The sequence below is a fragment of the Clarias gariepinus genome, chromosome 6, assembly GCF_024256425.1.
Source record: "Clarias gariepinus isolate MV-2021 ecotype Netherlands chromosome 6, CGAR_prim_01v2, whole genome shotgun sequence".
NCBI lineage: Eukaryota > Metazoa > Chordata > Actinopteri > Siluriformes > Clariidae > Clarias > Clarias gariepinus.
The window spans coordinates 32,199,367-32,219,205 of NC_071105.1; the positions used below are offsets into that span (position 1 = coordinate 32,199,367).

Consider the following 19,839-nt stretch of genomic DNA (forward strand, 5'->3'; position numbering starts at 1 on the left):
GAATAAAGCGGTATAGAAGATAAGTGAGTAAATTCTCCCTCTATACAATCCCCTGGTATACACTTAACCCACATGCCGGACACATGACCAGACTCCCTGCCTCACGTCTGAAACGTTAGCCTTCAAGTAACTTCTTAATGGCCCAAATATGTGGATATGACTTGGAGCAAGGTCAGGATTATACAGGGGATGTGGCAATAACTCCCAGCAAAGTTCCTGTAAGTGGTGTTGAATGGATGTGTGTACAGTTCCCAAAACAACTCAAAGTTAACGGGCAAAGTTGTAGACCTAGAAGGCCGGAGCAGGAGACAAAGTCTGCGTATCCTAGGTCTTCCAGAAGCTACTGAAGGTGAACTCCCTATTGATTGATAGAGCCCACCGTATACCTGCATCCATGATTTACATGTTTGTTTTTTAGAATTACAATGTGACAAGGGGGGAGGGTTGTTGTGTGTTTTTCTCTCATTAAGAGATTTCAGTATTGGAGTGTTGAAATGTTTTATTTATATATTTAATTCTTAGTTTATGTAAATTGCATCGAAGCTGAAGATTGTGTGGTTAGCGGCAGGAAGATTTGTCGGGTGAAAAATGAAAGGATGAAAGAGCTTGCTGCTTTGTTTATTAGCAGCTATCTTGTTTTGTTTGGGGGTAGAGGGGTGTGAGATCTCCAAAGCCAGTATTATGTTAGTTCTGTGTACACAGTGCATCTTTAATACTAAAATGCCTAGAGTCAGCCTTAAATCAAAAGTGTATGTTTATCTCCCGATATCTTTTCTCACGGAAAATAAATAGTTCTTTAAACTTTGTGAGCTGGACTGTTAAGGGTTTAAACCAGCCGGTCAAGAGGAAGAAGGTGCTCGCATACCTTAAACAACTTAACACTGCAATCGCCCTTTTACAAGAAACTCACATTCGCAGTTCTGATGATTCTCGCCTTATGTCGCATACCCTTCAGGCCAAAGCGTCTCAATTCTTATTAATCCAAACATCTCTTTTGAGCATCATTATGTTATTACGGATATAAATGGTCTATATATCATTGCTTCAGGATAATTATTTAATACTAATGTAGTACAGGGGTTTATAAGTGGTTTATAAAATATGCATTCATACAACACATGTTTACTCAGTTATATCCCTGTTTAAAATCAATAAAAATATTGTTGAAAAGAAAATGCTTGGACCATTCAAATGCTTCACTTAATACAACTCACAAGAGTTTTTCTGAAAGTTAATGCTGATATGGGGAAATTTGCTAAATAACTGTTTAATTAGTTTACTTCTAGTCTCAGCTTATATGAAGATAGAAACCATAACATATTTGAGTGTGTTAGCTTTACTTAAATTAATAAAAACCTTTACCCTGAGTTATAGCAGACAACTGCTATCAGAGCTGCTGTTAAGGAAAATATATAAACAACTTTGAGAATTAGAGACTCAATGATTAAACAGCACTATGGTATAATTCTGTACAATAAAACAGTAAATAACAGCCACTCTTACATCTTTTAAAAATAAAAGACTTTTCCTGCTAATTCACAATTTTGTTCTCTTAAAATTATCTTACTTATGTATTTTATGTAGGAAGCAAATTTATGGAGATCAGTTCATAAGTGAAACTTAAGAAGTTTCCTAAATGTACCAAGGCTCCTCTCAAGGTAAGCAGTTCCTAACACTTGCATAAATGGGAAGGAAACACGAGAGGCGAGAGTAAGAGGATCTCAGCAGGTCAAATTAGGCTAAACCGGTCCGTGCTAACTGGGTAATCCGTCTCAACTACAAAACGTGTAGGGAAATGACACAGTAGGAGAAGTTACTGTTGTGCATTTCATCACGTACAGTGCTCTGGATCTGAAAATGTCAAAACCTTAAAAGTGTGCCTGTAATGCTTTACCAATGTTCAGAAACTTGTTCATGTTGATTGAAAATAAGGGTCTATTGGATGGGAATTGGATGGGGGTGGAGTGGTATAATGACCTCACTTCCTGTTCTAGCTCATAATAGAATTTGCTTGCTCAGCATGCAACACCGTTTTAACTCTAGTCATGCTAACTAATCCATGCTTCTTTCCATCAGCGCATCGGCCAACAGATGAACAGGATTAACTAGGGGATGAAGTAGCATACACGTGCAGACTCTTAAGGACTTAATCTATGTAAATCTACGTATATCCGTTTCCCTTTTAAAAACTAATGTGGATACGCACATATTAGATATGCAATTGATACCATGATTACATCTGCTAGTGATAATTAATTACGCATGTTATTTCTATAAAACAACATCTGAAGATTCAACCAAAATGTTTATGTTGAAAGTCCTGACATGTCATCATTTGTCTAGTGATCATAGATGACCACAGCTGGTATCTTTTCTGTGCCTTCATAAAGGGGTTTGACCTGTGACTTTGCACAGTACATTTGGAAATATCCAAGGAGCTCAGCAAAGATCTGAAAAAGATCTTTTTTTCTACCTAAAAAAAAATAAAAAAATCAGGCTATATCTGTACCAATAGTCTGAGGTTTGCATAAAGTGTGTGCAGAAAAAGGAATTGTGTAATAAAAAGTTCAAATCTAAATAAGCACTCTTTGGAGCAAAAGCTTGGAATCCACATGAACTATCAGTCAAATAATACCTCAAAAAGTAAAGGCTTTAGATTGTTCTCTATGTGTCTATGGGTGGCCAAAATTTACTAGATACTGTGTGTACCACTGTTATTCAATATATGATATAAGCAAAAAATAAATAAATAACTAAAAGTTAAAAAGTAGGCACGATGCCATTACCTCTGCTTTGTATGGCAGGAAGAGAGCACTAGCTAGGTTTCCTGTGATCCCACTGAAAATGTAGATGATGGAGATGCGCACCCATCCAGCAAGTTTCTCCAGGTCTCTCAGTATAGTCATCTGAAAGACTACGGACACAAGGCAGTGCAGGAGGCTAGAACACACACAAAAAACAACAATTTTCGTGACAATAAACCACCATGAATAACAAAAATTTACAATAGAAAGACGTTTATACTAACTAAAACAATGCCATAAACCAATCGCAACAATCACAACCTCTTTACTCCGAGCTATCAAATATAAAATCTTATGATTCTGATGTAGTGAATACCAACGCTAATGGTATAAAATATGAATGCTGAGCACACACACCTGTTAATGACCGAGGTAGAAGTTAATGCTACTGATATAGAAAATACAGAATAATCATGTTTGCCAGTCTACTAGGAATAAACTTTTTTTCCCCTTTTAATTGCAGTTCTGGGATCAGCAGCCCACATACCCTGCATGTAGGAAGAGAGAGAGCCAGAGCCTGTAGAACTGGTCCGGAATGTCAGGGTTGAGGAACGGCAACAGCCCACACACCTCATCCAGACAATGAACCTGCAAATGAACACTGCATTCATTACAGATTCATTTTTAGATACCCCTCTCTGACAAGAGAAACAAAAACTAGAATAACTAAAATAGACGCAAGTACAATCTAAGGATTTTATATGTTGAGGTATTATTAGAAATTGTTGTAAGTAAAAATTCCTAAAGGTTAGCAGTATCTGAAATACTCTAACTAGCCCTTTAGCGATTACACTTTGATGTAAAGATTAACTGAAGCTTTTGATCTGTATCTGAATTGTTGTATGGATTACAGTGCTCTTACATGACTGGCTGACTGGATTACTACATAAATAAGCAGGTGTACTGGACAGTGGCTGCAGCCCAACAGAAAAAATAAAGATCATGTAAGGTTTAATTAGTGTTGCCTGTGATGTGGAGCACACATCCATCCATGTCCATCCAAGTATTCATCCACCCATCAACTCATCCATCTGAACTTCCAAACATCTATCCATCCATTCATAAATAAGTGTCCATACATCAAAGTGCTCATATTTAAGCGGCTACCCACCCATCCTCCATTCCCTCCTTATTCGATACACTTGAGCATCTATGTATCCATCAATCCAGAAAAGCATTCACTTAAGAATTTGGATCCACGTATCCATCTTTTGACACATCTATTCAAGTTTCAAGCCAAGCATCCATTTACCAAAGCATTGATCCATCTACCTATTTAAGTTATTCTTGGGAGACTTTAATTCTTGGATGTACAGGTAGTCCTCTACTTACGAACAAGGTTTGTTCCAGGAGCAGGTTCATAAGTTGGATTTGTTCGACAAAGTGAGTTATATACGCCTTTGACACAAACATACAATGTAAAGCATACCAATTCACTTGATTAAATCTGTCTTCTTTTCCCACACTTGTGCCATCATGTGGCCAAAAACCATTTTGTCAGCTGTTTTCCACCGTATTGTACTGTGAACCCTGTTTTGATAAACATTTTCTGAATTACTCAGGACAGCTTTAAAGAACAGCCATTTTTATTCATAGTGCTCCGTGCACTTATTGAAACCGCTGAGGCCGAAAAGTTTCTCCCGCACCTCTACACATACAATATACCGGACTTTAAACATTTTATACTTGGAACATAGCATTACTTACACACTGAAAATATTGGTATCTAGTGCAATGCAGTGACTATTTTTTGTACAATATACGTCAGCTATTTCTGTGTTTGAACCGGAAATAGAACCACGGTCCGTTCATATCTGCGGAAATGCGTGACTCAAATGTTCGTAAGTCGGGGACTACCTGCATACTTTACCTACATCACTGTATTCTCATGGCCATCTTGGTTTATTGTAAAACCAATTATTAGAGCATGGAAAACCACACAGCTTTCCATGTGCTCAGAGAAAATATAGGTTGTTTAATTTAAATACTAATCCATGTGCATATTCTGATTAACTTCTGCTTAAATGATGAGCAATGCTGAATAAACATCAACATAGTCATGAACATCACATCACTTTTACCATCACCAGCATCTGATGCAGTGTGTTACCTGAGAGCAAAGCGTGGCCTCTTCGTGGAAGTATCCATGCATGAAATCACAGTACTCTCGTGTGGCAATCTCACACCTGCATGCGCACACAACAAGCAGTGACCACAAAAACAACCTCCTGTGCCTTACAGCTGCTTTTTGCAATAATATTAATTAAACGTTATTATTGTTAAATGAAACAGAAAAATATAATGTAATATATAACATGTACACTGCCTGGCCAAAAAAGGGTCAATTTATTGGGCTGCATAAAGCGAAGAAAACAACTGATGAGATTTGAAATTTCTGGAACTGGGTTAAGAACCCTTCAACACATTATCAAAACCTGGATTCTGCTAAACTTTGTGGAAATATGAAATATGGTCGGAAAAAAATCATGAACGGAGATCACTTAAACACTTAAAAAAAGTAAAAAGTAAATCAACAGTAAAAACCATAGCAAAAGTAAGAGCATTTCCATACACACAATATGATAAGAACTCAAAAGCTGTGTGGTCATAAAAAAAAAAAAGCACTTGCTGTTGAGACTAATCTGAAAAAAAAAGGCTTCAATTTGCTAGGATGCATAAAGATAACAGGTGGTCTGATGTGTTCAGACTGACCCTATTCCATAGTGATCGGTGTGTCAGGGTAAAAAGAAAAGCTCATGAAGCGATGTACCCATTATGAATCATCGCCACTGTACAAGCTTCTGGAGTCAGTGCTATGATCCGGGGGTTGCGCCATTTGGTCAGATCTAGGGTCAGCAACATTATGTGGCAATAAATTAAGTCAGCTGATGACCTAATTTTATTGAATGACCAGGTTATCACATCTGGGAAGTTTTTATTTCCTATACTGTACATTCCAGGACTGCGAAAGGGAGCATGAGAAATCACCTTCACACAAAAACTGGACACCAAAGATTGAGCGGTAACCAAAGCTACAGGTAATTGAATAAAGTTTTTTAAAAAAAGTGCCTTTTTTGGTCAGGCAGTGAATAATATCTGAATACTAAAAATAAATATGTCACAGTGTAGGACAAACAATTACATATATAATTATGTTAAAAGAACCTCAACGACAAAACATTTCACAGCCTGAAAACATACATGTACAGCAGTAAAAATATATGGTCATGTTACCTTCCTTGTGTCCCGATGCAGCAAGGACGTCCTCTGATAGTGCAGTCCATGTGTCGGTAACCCGTTTGATTCCATGTGCCTCTGTCTGTACAGATCTGCACAAACGATAAAAGAGTATTATGTATTGCACAATAAAGCGACACAATTCTTCAACAAGCCACCTTCTGTTTCTTCTTCCATCGTTTCCTCGTCTCTTATACAATGCTTTAATGTTATGATGAAAGTTTTACAAGCTTCACTTGGCTAGACTGAGAAAATACACCCCTACAACTCTATACTCTATAACTCCAGGTAACAAAACAGGTTTCAAATGCAGCATTTTTTGTCCTTACAAAAGGTAAATTGCCAGTAAGAAACCAGGTAACTTGGTAACATCTAGAACATTATTTAGCAACAATAATTAACGTCTTTTTTGCATAAATGCAGATGGTTTGGCTTTTTTTTTCCAACCGTGTTTCTAAACATTGTTTTACTTTTTCTGGAAAGGGACTACACAATGAAATGCATTCGTTCTTTGTGGGTGTTTTTTGCCGTCAGCTTAGTGTATTTGCTTGTTTATATAAGCTGTATTTTTTTTGTTATATCTGTTTTATAAATAAAAAACAGAACTGAGGTAGGATGTACTTTCTTCTTCCCATTACAGTGATGAGACAGAATATGACTAGAGCATAGAGATAAACAGACGACCTTGAAAAAACTGACTTGTTCAATTATTCGTTGAAAGCATCTTACTCAGTCCTATAAATTATTTAGCACCTACAGTGAAACTAATGAATGTTACAATGCAGGTGTGTAGGCCTTGCTCAAGGGCACTTTTGTGGTTCTGAGAATTGAATCCAGAACCATGACCACTGAACTGATATCTTGGAATTTAAAAGGAGAACATGTATAGAAAGGATGAACATTCATTTAGAGAGTAATTAAACAGTAAAGACAACTTACTGGCCATAGCGTGATGTCATCAGGCCAAACATGTGGCTCTGCTGAGGCAGGCTCCTGACATGTCCTAATCAGAGACACATTTCACATCAAATGGAAATGAAAAAACATAAATTAATTAATTAATTATTTAATTAAATAAATAAAAAGGTGTAAATTCTTAAAATAAGCAGACACCGAGATTAGTCAGGTAATCGATTGCTAACTGATTAAGCAGAGATTTTTTTTAAGGCTGAGAAAGAAGGAGGACACTAAACATTTGGCATCAAGCTTTATGCAAATCTATACTTATATGGACAAATAGTTTGGACATGTTCAGAGGAGAGATTGTAAATATATCGGTAGAATGATGCTGAGGTTGAAACTGCCAGGCAGGAGGTCTAGAGGAAGACCAAAGAGGAGATTTATGCATGTAGTGAGAGAGGACATGAAGTTAGATGGCGTGAGAGAAGATGCAGAGGATAGTTAGATGGAGGCAGATGATTCGCTGTGTCGACCCCTGAAACAGAACAGCCAAATACAGAAGAAAAAGAATACTTCTATGGACAAATGTTTGTGGACCCGAATTTCCATTTGATGGAACGAAGTGGCCTGAGCATGACAGTGACTCTGTAAGCTCAGGCAAACAGGGTGAAGTGAAAGAACTCAAGTGACCCGCACTGAGACCAGACCTCATCGCCACCAAACACCTTGACTTTGGACAACCAGGAATGCCGACAGTGTTCCAGACCAGCTCACTAAATCCGTTGTGGCTGAATGGACAAATCCCCACAGCCACATTCCAAAAGCGAGTGAAAAGCCTTCTCAGACTAGTAAAGGTATTAGAAAAGTGAAGCGGGACTTAAAGTGGAATGGAAAGTTTAAAAAGCAAATATGGGAGTCATGTTCAGGCAAACATTTAGCTATACAAGTTTTTCTCTTTGCTAGTTTCAGTTACTCAGTGTTAAAGCTTATTCTTGCAGTGCATTAGTTTTGCTGATTCTTTTTTTTAGTGTTGGGATGTTTCTTTAGCTGGTTTAATTTCTAGTAAGAGTTGTATACTGTATAGGAACATAATGCTTTAAAACAAAGCAATAATTTCACTTTTGCAGCAGGCACACACTACCTGGGGTCCTGATGGCATACTGCCCCTGAGGAACGAACAATATCTGCATGTACTTTGTCCCATTTAATGAAGGTGGCCAAAGTCTCCTGCAATAAAAAAAAAAAGAAAAATATTTAAGAAGTTCCATACTCAGTCAAAGTTTACAACATGGAAATATTTACAGAGCACTATATTAAGCAAACTATATCAACTATATGGAGGGAATTGGTCATCGGTTGCCTTATCATACGGAGATCGCGAGTTCAATTCCTGTGTGTAACGCCGCCCCCATAGGTGCATGAGTGAGCAGTTCGAAAAGATGCGGTCGGGGCATTGCGTGGTTCAGAGGAAACATGTGAGTCTTCGGCCCTCCTGATTGAGTGGCAGTAGTAGCCTTAATGTAAGAGCCCCCTAGTGACGGGAAGGAATTGGACAGGATTTAATTAGGGAAAAAAAGAGCACTAAGAGACGGGTACTAAGACCCAGCAGGGGAGACGATTACCTACAATTCCGCAGCGCAAGAGAGAGAAAAAACGTTGGCTCAGTTGTGATCATGTGACGCTCGGCGTCAAAACAAGAAGCACATGCCTGATACATGATACTCAATGCTTGTAAACCAAGACACTGCTTGTTTTCAAGTTAAAATTATAAAAAAATCTTTCTACAAACAGGAGGATCCCACCTATACCTACACCGGTATTTCACCTCTATTAAAGTGCTGGATCTCTTAAAGGGGTCATACAGGCCTACATGCACTTTTTTAAGCTGTTTGGACTGAACTGTGTGTTAGGAGAGTGCGTACACAACCACTCTACAATGATAAAAAGCCGCCCAGTGGTTAGTATTATTGGTATTACAATAACATGCCCCTTCTGAAATCAGGCCAATCGCAAATGCCTGTCGATGTGACGCCACACCACAAGAGGCCGCTCCCACACTAGTTGATTGACACTGGTGTTTTAGCAAAGACCCGCCCCGAGTGAGAAGAAGCTGTCAGCCATTGTTTTTTACGCCGCTGGAGCAAAATGGCGCCTAAGCGAGTGTGGCGTACAGTTGTTGTGTGTAATAGCGAACACAGCAGTCGTCATTCACTACTGATATCTGAGCCACTGAGGACGCAGTGACTGAATTTAGTTTTTGAAGCTAACATCCCCGCCGATTTACCTTAATGCGTTCATGTTTGCGATAATCATTTTTCACCAGACTGCTTTATAAACGCGGGTGAATGTAAAGCAGGTTTTACTAGGAAGCTGCTCCTAAAAAAATGGATCTGTTCTAACTTCGTATTCCTGCTTCATCTTCACCAGGCTCAGTGAGTAATTTATTTTTCTATGAATCTTTGCGTAGGTTCCGTACTTAAATCAAACCAAAAACGACTGAAGAAAACGGGCTCAGGCTCTATATTCCAGCGTTTTCCAGTTTGGACTGCATTACCCACAAAGCACTGCGTTGTGGGCAATGCTTTGTGGGTAATGCAGTCCAAAGCATTGCCCGCACTGGGGGGGCGGGCTTAGCAGAGGTCATGAGCATTTAAATTAGCATGTACTGAAACAGGTTGCTGAGAACAGAGCTAGTTTTTACCAGGTAAAAGTAGTGTTTTTTTTTTTTTACACAATCCTTTTGAATTTTTAACTAACGTATAATACAAACTTTTCATTAGGACCCTAAAGATCATATTAACATTTCATGAAAAATGGGATGTGTGGGACCTTTGCTATAACAAAATAGCTGAACAACAAGGTTTTTTGGCATTTTCCATCCATGGAATAGAGCCTCAAGATATCTGCCCAAGATGGTCACCAAAAGACAAGTGCCATGTTACTGCGCCTATACCTGTTCTTGTGACAGAGCTTAAAAAAAATAATAATAATAATTTAAACATGGGCGGAGTCAATCACATGATCAGCCTCTATCCAATGTCGAGTCGCACAAGGAAATGAACTGTCCGCACCATCTCATGCTTCTTTGATCTGGCTGCCACAAACAGTTGGATACAGTACAGATCAGACCACCAGGCCTCTGGGAGACTGGCTAAAGACCAGACGTTTTTTATACATATGTATCTTATTAGGGCCCAAGCACTATGACTTTAGCACCATGTCATCATAGTGTGTAAAGGGCCCTATTGTTTTCCTAATTTCTTTTTTTTCCCACCATTTTGGGCTTTTAGGGGGTCTTAACATGCACAAAAACTCCTGAAAATTGGCAGACATTGGAATCTGCTGCCATTAGAATGTCTGAAAGTCAGGGCCCCAGGTGTGGCTCGGGACCCTCACACGAGATTTTGCAGCATTTCTCATACAAACTCGCATTGAGCTAAACAGCTTTCACATTGCATGTCATGGGCTCAACTCAAAATGAAATCAGTTATTTTGTGTCATTCATTTATAACTAATAAATGAATGGCAGTTTTGAAAGAAAAAAAACCTGTGCGACATGTTTGACATCTCACAGAATTGTTAATTAAAAAAAAATCAAATATAAAAACTTTTTTCACTTTACAGTAGGTCTAGGAAATCATTTGAAATTGATTATAAATGAATTCACACCAATGATGTGTCACAACGCTGATGTTTTCATTACATCCTCAGGGTGGCAGCAAATATTCGTATGACCAACATGAGTGCAGGGTATTTTGGAGAAAGAATTCTAAGTGAGCTTAAAAACCAAGTATACATATATTTCACATGAAACATAGCTTGTGGGTGTGTGTACCGAGCAGTCGTTCCGGAGCGTCTGCACACATCCAGAATTATCATTTTGCACGCAGCAGCCTGACTCTTTTTCCTCATTTCTGTCACGTTGCATGCGCTCAGCTATCTTTACGTCTCGTCTAATACATGGTGAAAACTTTGCTCCAAGGTGGATCAGGTCTACCTGCAACACACACACACATTGCAACAGTTAAGTCAACAGTTATCTTGTTTAGAAATTTGACTTTGATATGCGTTAGTTCATTGTTTAATATCTCTAATTTAATGTGCTGCAGCTCCAAAGGACTAAGTCTAGACAATTAGCAAAACAGGCAACATTGATTTTTATCTTATACAGCAGATTGAAAGGACATTTAAAAAAAATTTAAAATCCATGTTTATATCACAAAGATTATAACTGAGTGTTTTATTCGAAATGTATAGTACTACTGTATTCTTAAATTGTTAAATCTGAATTTTCTCAAATACAACTCTTTAAACTGTCTTATGCATTTATTTCCACAAGGAACAACTTTCCAGAACTGCATTCCAGGATTTGAGTGGTAGTCTGTGCATTTTGATAATACTGCGTATAATTCTGCATGATTGCTTTCTGGTGTAGAAAGGGTTTTGGAAGAAGAGTTAAAACACCGGAGACACTCACGGATCCGGGACCGATCCAGAAATTTTGCTGCTGAACATATTTCACACTCTCATACACCCCTTTGTTCCTCAGCACCTGGATAAAAACAAACATGACTCAATACAAGAAAGAAGGCGATGGGTAAGCCAAATAAAACACTGCAACAGCACTTAAAACATGGTTCACCTGATACAAACGCAGATGCTTTGAGCTGTGCAAGTCCGATGCAAGCAGCAAGAAGCAGCTGTCTCAGAAATGTCACTAGGGGTGCTAAAGCACGAGAAGGCGGAGCCTTGTTTGGCTGTGACCATACCTAACTGCCATCTCATCTTCTCTTCTGCTTTCTTCTCCACTCACTCTCTCTCGAGCTACAGTATACATGTCACTCTTGAGCTACCATTGGGCTAGACCCCCTCTGCTCCCTGGAGGTGTCCTGGTGTCCTGCTTCTGGTTGGAGATCTCGTTGTGTGGTGACTGGGGACGGTTCTACTTTTCCACAAAGACAGTCCTGTCCTCTGCTAATGCAGACAGCTGTTCTCTCAGGACTTGTGACTTCAGTTGCGCGATTGTTCAGGACTGGAGTTTCCTACAGTCTACCTGAGCCTCCAAAAACTAACTGGACTCCATTTTAACTTAAACACATCTCCTGTTTTACTGACCTTTCAGTCTCACACAGTATGATGCAGATCAATGCCTGCTATCTGTTTCACCCAAATGAGGATGTGTTCCCTGTTGAGTCTGGTTCCTTTCAAGGTTTCTTCCTATTACCATCTCAGGGAGTTTTTCCTTGCCATTGTCACAGTCATCCTCGGCTTGCTCATCAGGGACAGTCTTACACATTTATATTTGATACACATTTAAATAATTCTTTTGATTGTGTAAAGATGCTTTGTGACAATGTCAACTGTTAAAAGCGCTATACAAATAAAACTGAATTAAACTGAATTATTTTTCTCATCAAAATACATTGGTTTAACTAGCCAAGAGAAATTAGAGAAATTCCTCCATGAGTGATTCAATGGTCACACATCCCATCATCATTTTTTCCCATTAACCTCCTTCTGCATAGCAACTACAGCCATGAGTACAGAACTACACATGCCTCCATGTATGCCATGTTTGTTTACTACTGTGGAAATGGTTCAATAGATTTTATTACCACATTGCGGACTGAGCTTGATCACCTTCAGAAGTACATACTGTAACAGTACGCCTTGAGTATATTTACTAGAGATGAACGTTCGTTCTGGCTGAGTCAAGCGTTGTCATGTGCATACGTGCGTAAATCATGTTCGGGTCTACTTCCACATACCTCGGTTCATGCATAAAATATTTAATGACAGAAGCAAATGGTACAGAGTGTTTTTTATATGATTTTTTAAATATAATTTTGTGTGAATCTGGGTAAATCCAGATAAAAGATGTGTTTTCAAAGAACAAAGGTAAGTGTAGCTTACTAGTTGAGTGACGGCGTGCTGAGCAAAGCCGACTGGAGCAAAACCGTAAGTGCAGCAGGCCAGCAGAGTGATGACGATGTGCACGAAGGTGATCCAGTAGGTAAAATATGGTCTGAAAAAGTGCACAGAAACAGAATTTATCATGCCTATCAAACATACTGTACATCATTATTAAATAATTAACTAAATAAACAAGCAACACTGTGGAATAATGTATTTGTCACACAGCTGGTATGTTGATGTCAGTGAGTCTCTGCAATATTAATTACATATTTTAAACGTATATTTCACACTAATAGCAAAATAAATATGCTGACTTGTTTATGCTGACAATCATCAGGGATTATTTCAAGATCTGATGTGAGATCTTTGTTGGGGTTTTGTGTAGTCTGTAATATTATAATGAAAATAATATATTAATATAGTGAAACTTTGGATTGTGAGTAATTTGGTCTGCGAGTGTTTTGTCTTGTCTTTGGTCTGGCATTAAGAGAAGTACTTATACACCTTGTCTGCCAAGCGTCACATGTTTACAACTGAGCCATTGGTCCCTCTCTCGCTGCAGGATCAACATCCATTCGCGTAAAGCAAAATTTTTTTTAATTTTATTTATGTTTGTCACACAAAAAGAAGATTCCACTGACCAGACAGATACAGTAGCACCATTTCCGTTAGTGTATGTGAGTCATCCTACACAATAACCTCCCCCCCCCCCGCCCAGGCATCCCCCACCCCACCCCCCGATGCTCCTCATATCTTGCTCTCATCTCCCTCACATCAGCCATGATTCTTTTCAAAGATATTTTGTATTAATCATTTTTACATGTATATTTTTGGGTTGTGGAATAAATCATTCAAGTTTCCATTATTTCTTATAGGGAAATTAACTTTGATATATGAGTGCTTTGGATTACAAGGACGTTTCTGGGACGAATTATGCTTGCAGTTCAAGGTTTAACTGTAATTGATATTTTGACCCACCTGTGGCTGCGGAAGTCATCCAGCTGTTTTTGCACTTGGCTACTCAGGCTGCGCCGGTAGTGACGATCTAGCCACTTCCCCACCACGCCCAAACCATACTCCCGCTTGTGTTTATCAAAGGCAAAGTGTTTTACTCTGGACGCAATACGGCCTCCGCGCCGAAGGGCGGGGCTTACCATTGCAGCCGGAGCTCGGCTGATATCCTTACTGAGCGCACACACAAAAGGGGGAAAAAAAGAAAAAGAGAGAGAGAAAGAACAGACGTACATAGATCAGGAGATATTAGTGACAAGACAAAGTGATTTTTCATTTTTGCGTTTTATCTTAACTGTTGAGACAGTAGACTGCTTATAAACTCACAAGCTTGGGTAACGTCCTGCTTCATCTACAAACCCGTCCACGGCCAATGAAGCAGAGAGGGGCGGGGATTCAAACACTTCGTCTGCCATAGAGTAGAAGTCCTCATGTGCATCCATCTGCCATAAAAACACAATATTAATTTAAAAAAATATATATATTTTTTACACACACTACACAAGTAGACTAATGTATGTTCTCTCTCATGATTCTCAACATATGTATGTGATGTATGTGTGTATATATATATATATATATATATATACATACATACATACATACATACATACACACATACATACATACACACATACATACATACACACACACACACACACACACACACTTATGTTGAAACTCATATGAGACAAACTAGTCTACTTTTTTTCCTATTTCTTTAATACTTCCTGAAAACCATAGCATTAACATGAATAAATAAGATAGAAGCACAAAGATGTGTGACTCTTGCCTTGCTAAAGAAGACAGAGTCGGAGGTGTCTGCTGTGTCCACTGTCTCCTCCTCCATCCAGCTGGGCCGAACAAAACTCCTCCGGGGAAAACTTCGAGGGATTTGAGTGCCGTGCAAGCCTGGCCGACCCTGCGCACACAACCCCATGCACATACATACACATTTAATCACCTAAAAATACAGCCAGGAAATTCAAAAGGTCGAATGCTGCTTGCGATGTATTAGTAAAATGTATAAGCAGTACAAGCAAAGTTAAAAACAGCACACTGGCTCTATTTTTATTAATTTACAAAGTTTCTATCAGCCTGCAGTGTAGAATGGTATTCGGGATCGGACTGGTGGGAAGGACAGGCCAGAATAAAAAGTTAAGCAACGCCCCCTAATGGCCACCCTTTGAACAGGGGGTCTATCTGTAACAGTAATTATTTTTAGGCTAAAATGTCTCAGTCAAATCAGAACTAGATCAGAAAGCATGTCCAACCTTTCTTATCCCAATAATGTCTTACGTAAAACCATGACAAGCACTAATTGCATGCATCCATGCATGCAGATATACACACACACACACACCCTGAGTAGATTGGAGGCTGCACGGATGCTCATGCGGGCGACAGACTCTCGCTTCCTACGTGGGAACCGGGAGTGAACGGAGCGCTGGCTGGTGAAAGAGCACAGAGAGGAGACGCCTGGGGTCTGCGGGGTAGGAGCATGAGCAACATGTGGCGTCCTGGGCCGTTCTACATCATCGTAACGAAATTGACGTCCACGCGCCAGAGGGTCCACAATCTGAGGGAAAAAAATGAAATGTAACTTACTTTTCTGTGTAAAACATTCCAAATAAGTGCCTTCAAAAAGACTCTCTAATACCTTTGGCATCTTGTGAGTGACAGGCGAGTCAATGCTGTGGTCGATGCTCGCTGCCTCCTGCGGGTCCCTGTACTGAGGTTTCAGGGGGCCGTACCGCAGGCTACAGTGGCGCAGACTCTTCCTCTGCCATACCTGCTGCTGATTTTCACAGTCAGTCCCGACACCAAACCACTGAGCCGTGCTCCTGTAGCGTAAACCCAAGTAAACACAATCAGATTTAAGAATGAAAAGATGGTTCATGAGATTAGCTGGCAAGAAGGTGTAAATATTGGTATAAATCGAAATGTCTGGCACTGCAACTCACTTACTCATGCATTTTCACATTCAATCGTTACACATGATATCCTGACGATCTGTGATGTTAATGTTCTGACATTCAAATATTGCATCACTGAAAACTTAGTGGTGACATAAAAATTACATCACTTGTAATTGGAAGGCTCATTTCTGCACTTGCGTCTCTGTGGTTACCTGCGGATACTCTGCGAGAGAGATGTCTGTCTGCGGAACGCCGCTCTCCTCTCATTCATCCCGTTGTCCGACAATGCCTCAGTTGACTGCTGCATACTGACGCTTTTTTTTGTTGATGACCTTAAGGGCTGGAGAGCACATACCCACACAGACAAGGTGTTTTTCAATCATATATTGAATTGCATAATTGGTTTGCACTAATGGGAAAAAAACAAGGATGGGTGGAAGTGCATACAGACCTAAAACTTTAAATGAAAATGAATAATAGTCTTTGATGCAGTCAGCCTGTGTGAATTAGTCCATCATCTCTTGTACAGAAAAAATCTCAAATAACAAACTGCTTCTTTAACTAACAACATTAGGTTATTTTTAATCTTCACTTGTTGTTGGTTTTAAGGGCAATAGGTATAATAAACAATAATGGTGACTAAAATATTGTTAAAAATATATATATAAAAAAAAAATCAACACATTTGAGTGACAGTATGCTAAATTGGGGTTGAATTGTAATTTAGGGTTTAACACTAACCCAACGCTACTGACATTTCATGCATCACAATTTTGTTGTTCTGTCATTTTACTCCCTTCCTTTGCATTACAAAGGAAGGGAGTAAATTACTTACTCCACAGTAAGTAATGCAAAGGAACTCAGACGAGGTTAGAACTGATGTACATAATGTGTGCACAAGACACAATGTGGTCAACCACAGGCAGAAAATAAACTCGACCCTCACACTTTGTTTTAACTAGCCATCCATCATGCTCACATGTAGGGCTTACTAACAGCTTGTTTTTGTGACTTTCAGCATGTGTCGTCGATCTCAAAAATGGATGTGATGGTCAATGCAACACATTCTGACGCATCCAGGACAAAGTCTGATTACTGGTACAGCCATATTAACGACACCACACAGAAGCATGAGCATTATGAATGCCACTGCAAAGAACACTGCATTCATGTTGCTTTATGTTGTAACCACATGATGTAATTTAGTTTGCTTTGCCTCGTTCTTTGTCCGGAGTTAGCCCTTATTTGTCCTCTCTATGTTTACCCTGTTGTTTTGTCACAAAGTCTTGACAATTACATTTGTGCATTTCTAAGCCTAGTGACTTCCTGTTTCATGTTGTGACGCTCACTTGTATTACTATTTATGATACGCTATCATAGTTTGTTGCACTTTCACTTCCCATTATGACTCCTACATTGCCCTTCATAAAAAAACTATTTTTTTTGTATTTAGCCTATCACAAAATTCTATAAAAGGTTGTTTTAACCTGCAGAAAACTAAAGCAAAAAAAAAAAAAAAACCTGAAGCATGGATCTGGAAAATGCCAGTTTATACCTGTTCCTCTGTTGCAGCTTTTTCTTGCTCCTCACTAGATGGGATTGCAATCACCAGGCTGGGCGGCTTCTTGTTCTTCAGCCTACTGTCAGATTGGCCATTGTTACTGTTTGGCTCCTCCCCCTCCTGGGATGCCATATTGGCTGCTTCTTCTTTCTTTAAATGGAAGAGGTAACAAAGGAGGACATATTCAGTGTGCCAGTTGGGTATATACAAGCGACACAGGACTGTGCGTCATCCCTTTATCTTTTCATCTTACGCAAACAAAATGTTAGGAATGCAAGGTTCTCTACATGGTACACAATATAAGCCCTGGGAAATCTTAAAGAGCAGATTAGCAGACCATACTTACTGGACCAAACATTTGCATGGGTTGGTTTAGTTTTGTATTGGATCTACCAATAAAATGGCCAAAACATGTCTAAACATTTAATTCCCAGCTTTATAAATGTCCAAAAATATGACTACATGAGGAAGACACATTGAGAGGAACCGGATGGAGAAAAGTGGACTGTTCGGTCATTGGAAACCCCAATTACCAGGACAGTGTAAGATGATTTTGCATCTTACCAGTTTCCTAAAAACAGAAGTAAACTTTCCGAAAAGTAATGTTTATAAACTTTTCTTCCCCCCTTAAAGTTGCTTGTCAACCAATCCGAGTTGATAGGTTTAGCTAAATTGCCCACCATATCCATATAATTGTGCACATGGGATTATATACTTTACAATTCAGCCCCTCAATTTAAAGGGATAGTTCAGAGTTTCTTTCAAGTCTTAAATCTAAATTGAGGCGTGTACAAGTACATTACCACAGGTCTTGGTTGTGTAATGCAAGTATAATTTAAGACACAAAATTGGGATCATATTCCACACCCCTTGTGCCATTAAAAAAAAAATGCATTCAAAAGTTGGCTGAGACTCGTATGAAGCAGGAACTAGCCCAATGGATAACTGGAACTGGCGGTACGGCGAAGCGAAAGCCGTAGGGCTGTAGGGCTAACTGGAACTAGCCATAATGCTATTTTTTGGGGAAAAAAAAGAGCTACTGTATATTTGTATTAAAAGATACCAACTCGATTTAGCTCAGTGGAACTCTTAAAGTTTTCCGTGCAAAAATATGTTCCAAAGTTCAGCTGAAACTCTTATGAAGCTTTTCGAGTTCCACTGAGCTAAATCGAGTTGAAGGGTTGAAGAATTCGGTTACATATCGCAATTCTTTTCTGTGGGAATTTATGCATTTGTCACACTGATTCCAAAACTGATTTTTTTAATGTAATTTTCTTATTTATATATTTTTTCCTTTAAGGTGATAAAATGTTGCAGTTACTCTATTATCCTACAGGTGGTGTGTTTCTAAATTATTCACACGGTAAAGCCTCCTGTGTGGTGGGTGCAAATTAATCGCAAATTTTGTTTAGAATTGTAGTAAAATACAAAAAATTTATGTAATTGGGTATTTATCAAATCATAATACTAACAGGATAAAATAAAAAATTAATAAGCAGCTAGGAATCATGATGCCATCGTTCCCAGTTGATTCCCATCCATACTTTCTTTGTACTCGCATTCTGGGTGACAAACTTTACGACTGGTGTGCAGAGTAAGAACATTTATAACATTTAATTGGATTTAAATCAGACTTTAAAAAAAATAAAACTATCCCTTTAAATAAACTTAAAAAAATGTAAACAAGTCCATAAACTACAGCAATGCACAGTGTAAAAAGCTTTAGCAGGCGTTTTATGATTATGAAACCCTTACCCAACCAAAGCACTTACCCAAACCCAATTTCCCTTTTACAGAAGATTCAATAACCACTTCCCTCACAACTCATAAGGCGCCTTCAAAGCTGATTCCTAAAGAAGTACATCATCCTAAGAGCCATCTCTTTCAGTCTCCATAACATATGCATCATATCAGCTCTGCTCATGAAAACCAAAAGCCGAGATCAATAGCAAGCCCTCAGAGCTGTCCCTCAGAGACACATCAACATCAGCAGCTTCACAGTAACCTGACACGATGGCGCGCAATGTCAAACTGTCCGCTATTACAGCATGGCCAGGGTCAGTAATGATAGCAGAGTAGAAGACAGACAGATGCTGCTTAATTGTATTAGCTGCAATATATACCAGTTATGTCTCTTTACAGGATGATGCTGTGTAGCACCAGTGGTATATTTGTTCATGTGGGAAATGGATCACGTATCCGAGATATGGATGCTGTATTTCCAGGTAAATGTGACATTGTTTACTCTGTAAATAAACTAGTGGAAACAATACATCATCGTTTTGCATTCATACACACCTTACATTCAAGATTTTGTAGCCAGGGCTATTGTGGTTCACATGGATCTTGAATGTATGGTGTAATTATTCAAATTATGACACTTGGAAAATACTGCTAAACAAACACTTCTTGACTCCGCAGAAGTGGAATAAAAAAAGAATGTAACTGACAGTGGCATATTTATCACACCAATACCATAAAAGTTTAATAG

General features: G+C 38.9%; 1 protein-coding gene across 6 annotated transcripts in view; it reads right to left on the minus strand.

The window, feature by feature from the left end:
• Positions 1–19,839, minus strand: part of LOC128526534 (inactive rhomboid protein 2-like) — a 32,123-nt gene that overhangs the window by 2,316 nt on the left and 9,968 nt on the right. For 5 of the 6 annotated variants that reach the window (XM_053498473.1, XM_053498471.1, XM_053498472.1 and 2 more), the window contains 16 exons: positions 17,343–17,498; positions 16,000–16,127; positions 15,529–15,712; positions 15,232–15,447; positions 14,662–14,790; positions 14,196–14,311; positions 13,836–14,042; positions 12,855–12,966; positions 11,419–11,493; positions 10,777–10,938; positions 8,083–8,168; positions 6,981–7,044; positions 6,039–6,133; positions 4,915–4,990; positions 3,292–3,392; positions 2,787–2,940 (listed from right to left, as the gene is read on the minus strand). In XM_053498473.1, the coding sequence (XP_053354448.1) occupies positions 2,787–2,940; positions 3,292–3,392; positions 4,915–4,990; positions 6,039–6,133; positions 6,981–7,044; positions 8,083–8,168; positions 10,777–10,938; positions 11,419–11,493; positions 12,855–12,966; positions 13,836–14,042; positions 14,196–14,311; positions 14,662–14,790; positions 15,232–15,447; positions 15,529–15,712; positions 16,000–16,127; positions 17,343–17,480 (2,043 nt within the window). In that variant the 5' untranslated portion in view covers positions 17,481–17,498. Of the gene's footprint in view, position 1; positions 2,474–2,786; positions 2,941–3,291; positions 3,393–4,914; positions 4,991–6,038; positions 6,134–6,980; positions 7,045–8,082; positions 8,169–10,776; positions 10,939–11,418; positions 11,494–12,854; positions 12,967–13,835; positions 14,043–14,195; positions 14,312–14,661; positions 14,791–15,231; positions 15,448–15,528; positions 15,713–15,999; positions 16,128–17,342; positions 17,499–19,839 lie in introns of those variants that run through there. The other variant, XM_053498474.1, reaches the window with a different exon arrangement.